Genomic DNA, 4,346 nt, shown 5'->3' with positions numbered 1-4,346 from the left:
TGACTGAGTGTGTAACTACGGGCCAACCTCCACCTCTCCACCGGAAGGGAGGGCACTCAAAAGAGGAATTTAGAGAACCGCCGAGGAGGGCGGGCCTCGGGGGCGCTGGGGGCGAGTTCTTCCCGCGGGAGATGTGGGGCGGGCAGCTGCGCCTGGAGCAACGGCGCACGGAAGAGTCCCCGGGACGGGCTGTTCCCCACGTTGGAAGGGAGGAAGCGAGGAAGTGGCCGGGAGAGGGTGCGCGGCCGCCTCTTCGCTCAAGCCCGCCCTCTGTGGGCTGCGGCTCCTCGCCTTCAACCTGGGAGCATGTTCCCCTTAAAATGAGGCCCTGTGTGCCACGCAGAAGGGGACACTCCACGCCTCTGGCCACCGTGGGGCCCCAACCGCAGACTTGGGCGAACGTAGCCTTCTGACCCAGCCCGTTCAATTCACAGTGGAGGAAACTGAGGCCCAGAGAGGCCCAGTGAACTGCTGGAGGTCACAGTAGGTTCGTGGCGGGGCTGCGACTGGGGAGTGAGGACTCCCAGCTTTCACTGTGGGGTGCTTTCCGCCCCATCTGTAGCTTGGGGAGTGCACAGGTACAGGGTGTCCAGGGCCACCCCAAAATGTAAAGGCTTTGGAGCTCCGGTGATCTGTTTTCCCTTTGGGCTAGCTCTCCCCCTTGCCCCACAGCTCAGGGCAGAGTCCAGGTCTGTGCTCCAGCAGCAGCCGCCCCGCCCCTGAAGACCCGGGGGGCAGGGCTCAAGCCCCCAAGGCCAGCTGGCCCTGAGGATCTTCCCTGCGAAGCTGAACCTGGAAGTTCAGAACCTGATGACTGCGGAGGCATCAGAACCTCGGCTGGAGGCGGTGTCATTGGCGGGGCTTCCTCCATCAGCCGGCGGAAGCCTCACCCACTGCTTGTCTGTCCTGCCAGGCCCTGGAGCTGGTGACGGTGGTGGTGGGCAGCCCCCGCAAGGACGGGCTGGTGTCTCTCCTCACCACCTCTGAGGGTGCCGATGAGCCCCAGCGGCTGCAGTTTCCACTGCCCACAGCCCAGCGCTCGCTGGAGCCTGGGACCCCTCGGTGGGCCAACTATGTGAAGGGAGTGATTCAGTACTACCCAGGTATGGGGCCCAGGCCTGAGCCAAGTCCTCACCGATACTAGGAGTGCCACCTCACAGCCACAGAGCCCATTCATTTGTCTGATACACTGGGGAAGACTCGCAGAGTGGAGCATCCCGTTGTACAGATGAGGAAACTGATGCCCCCAGAAGGTCGGGAACTTGCCCTGGGTTTCCCATGGCCTGATTGGAGGAGCCAGGATTCAAACCCTAGCCTTTTTTCCCTCCAGAGCCCTAAACCAGGAGGACAATTAGAAGTGTCCCAGCAACCTCAGAGGGTGGGAAAATGGAGGGCAGTGGGTCCCTTAGACCAGCAGGTTGGTGGCTTCTGACAACTGAGACACACGCCCTAGAAACAGCTGTTAGGCCGTTGCTGCCCTTCCCGCCAGGACACATGCCCTTCCTGTGCCATCCTCCCAGGCAGCCCCTCTTACCATCACCTGTTCTTTCCCCTGCAGCTGCCCCCCTCCCTGGCTTCAGTGCAGTGGTGGTCAGCTCAGTGCCCCTGGGGGGTGGCCTGTCCAGCTCAGCATCCTTGGAAGTGGCCATGTACACCTTCCTCCAGCAGCTCTGTCCAGGTACCAGCTAGGCCCCAGCCCTGACCCAGCCCTCCTTCCCTGAAGTCTCCAGGTGGTCCCAGCTTCTACTATGCCTTATGGAGGGGGTGGCAGGGAATCTCTCTGGAGTGTCATTGGAGCCACTGCTGCTCCCACCAGCCCTAGCCTCCCCACCTCACCCTGTACTGCAGACTCGGGCACAATAGCTGCCTGCGCCCAGGTGTGTCAGCAGGCTGAGCACAGCTTCGCAGGGATGCCCTGTGGCATCATGGACCAGTTCATCTCACTCATGGGACAGAAGGGCCACGCGCTGCTCATTGACTGCAGGTTGGGCTCGCTCCCCTCGTCCCCTCCCGCCCTGCACTCAGGTGCTCCTGGGTGGAGTGTGCCCACTGCCTGGCGCAGCAAGTACATGCTTGGCCTCGTCATCTCCCCCATTGTAACTCCACCCCAGGTCCTTGGAGACCAGCCTGGTGCCACTTTCAGACCCCAAGCTGGCCGTGCTCATCACCAACTCCAATGTCCGCCACTCCCTGGGCTCCAGTGAGTACCCTGTGAGGCGGCGCCAGTGTGAAGAAGTGGCCCAGGCGCTGGGCAAGGAAAGCCTCCGGGAGGTGCAGCTGGAAGAGCTAGAGGGTGAGAACTGCTGGGGTGCTCTGTCCTGGAGGCGGCTGTGCTCCCTGCTGGCGCCTCAGTGTGGCCTTGACCCTGCCTGGGATCCCGATCTCCAGGGCCTTCTGCCATGCTCTCCCCAGTCCCTTCAAACACTACAAACCCAGGGTTCCAACCTCAGCAGGGCTGCTTGAAATCCTAAAATGGTCTTATCTAATCAGAAAAATCATATTTCCATTGTGGAAAATGTAGAAAAGTACAAAGTAGAAAATAACAAGCTATAAGGCCACTATCCAGAGACAGCCACTCTTGACATTTTCACATGTTTCCTTTCAGTATTTTTCCACATCTGTTTTCAAAGCTGAGTATATGTAATATATCATCACTTGCCCCCCACCCTGCCCCCCTTTTTTTTAAGAGGCAGGGTCTCGTTCTGTTGCCCAAGCTGGAGTGTAGTGCTGTGATCATAGCTTACTGCAAACTTGAACTCTTGGGCTCAAGGGATCCTCCCAGCCCAGCCTTCCAAGTAGCTGAGATTACAGGTGTGCCACCATGCCCGGCTCATTTTTATTTTTGTAAAGACAGGGTCTTGCAATGTTGCCCGGGCTGATCTTGAGCTCTGGCCTCAGGTGGTCCTCCTGCCTTGGCCTCCCAAAGTGTTGGGATTATAGGCATGAGCCACTGGGCCCAGCCCACTTGCCATGTTTTTGTTTTGTTTTGTTTTTTGTTTTGGACACAGAGTTTCAGTCTTGTTACCCAGGCTGGAGTGCAGTGGTGCAGTTTCAGCTCACTGCAACCTCTGCCTCCCAGGTTCAAGCGATTCTCCTGCCTCAGCCTCCAGAGTAGCTGGGACTACAGGCACCACCACTATGCCTGGCAAATTTTTTGTATTTTTAGTAGAGACTGGGGTTTCACCATATTGGCCAGGCTGGTCTCAAATGCCTGACCTCAGGTGATCCTCCTGCCTCAGCCTCCGAAAGTGCTGGGATTACAGGTGTGAGCCACCGCACCAGCCTTTTTTTTTTTTTTTTTTAACTTAACGTAATCTCAGAACCCTATCTTATGCCACGAAAGGCCCATCTCAGTGTGGGTTTTTCTTTTTTTTTGTGAGAGAGAGTCTCGCTCTGTTGCCCAGGCTGGAGTGCAGTGGCATGATAGCTCACTGCAACCTCCGCCTCCTGGGTTCAAATGATTCTCCTGCCTCAGCTTCCTGAGTAGCTGGGATTACTGGCACCCACCACCATGCTCAGCCAAGTTTTATATTTTTAGTAGAGATGGGGTTTCACGTTGACCAGGCTGGTCTCGAACCCTGACCTCGTGATCTGCCTGCCTCAGCCTCCCAATGTGCTGGGATTACAGGTGTGAGCCACCGCGCCTGGCCTCAGTGTGGCTCTTTAAAGCTTCACAATATTTCAGCATTCAGGTGCCCTGTCATTTACTTCACTATTTTCTGATACACCTCACACTGTGATGAACTTTTTAAATAATTTTTTGTTTTTATTTTTATTTATTTATTTGAGATGGAGTCTCGCTCTGTCACCCAGGCTGGAGTGCAGTGGCACGATCTCGCTCACTGCAACCTCTGCCTCCCAGGTTCAAGTGATTCTCCTGCCTCAGCCTCCTGAGTCGCTGATATTAGAGGCATGCGCCACCATGCCCGGCTAATTTTTGTAATTTTAATAGAGACGAGGTTTCACCATGTTGGTCAGGCTCGTCTTGAACTCCTGACCTCGTGATCCGCCAGCCTCAGCCTCCCAAAGTGCTGGGATTATAGGCATGAGCCACTGCGCCTGGCCATCTTTTTTTATTTTTTAAAGAGATGGGTTCTGCTATGCTGCCCAGGCTGGACCTGAACTCTTGGGCTCAACTCATCTCACCTAGTCTCCTGGGTAGCTGCGACTAAAGGCACCCGGTTTATCTCCATTCTCTTTTTTTTTATTTGAAACTGAGTCTTTTTTTTTTTTTTTTTTTGAGACGGAGTCTTGCTCTGTCACCCAGGCTGGAGTGCTGTGGCCTGATCTCAGCTCACTGCAAGCTCCACCTCCTGGGTTCACGCCATTCTCCTGCCTCAGCCTCC

At 56.1% G+C, this 4,346-nt stretch overlaps 1 protein-coding gene across 1 annotated transcript in view; it reads left to right on the top strand.

The window, feature by feature from the left end:
• Window positions 1-131: 131 nt before the first annotated feature.
• Window positions 132-4,346, top strand: part of GALK1 (galactokinase 1) — a 7,567-nt gene continuing 3,352 nt past the window's right edge. The window contains exons 1-5 of the mRNA XM_011933038.1: window positions 132-200; window positions 830-1,103; window positions 1,559-1,678; window positions 1,849-1,984; window positions 2,112-2,293. Of these exons, the coding sequence (XP_011788428.1) occupies window positions 132-200; window positions 830-1,103; window positions 1,559-1,678; window positions 1,849-1,984; window positions 2,112-2,293 (781 nt within the window). The remainder of the gene's footprint in view (window positions 201-829; window positions 1,104-1,558; window positions 1,679-1,848; window positions 1,985-2,111; window positions 2,294-4,346) is intronic.

The sequence above is a fragment of the Colobus angolensis genome, unplaced genomic scaffold (assembly GCF_000951035.1).
Source record: "Colobus angolensis palliatus isolate OR3802 unplaced genomic scaffold, Cang.pa_1.0 Scaffold1, whole genome shotgun sequence".
Classification (NCBI taxonomy): domain Eukaryota; kingdom Metazoa; phylum Chordata; class Mammalia; order Primates; family Cercopithecidae; genus Colobus; species Colobus angolensis.
This window is presented reverse-complemented; position numbering and strand designations above follow the sequence as displayed.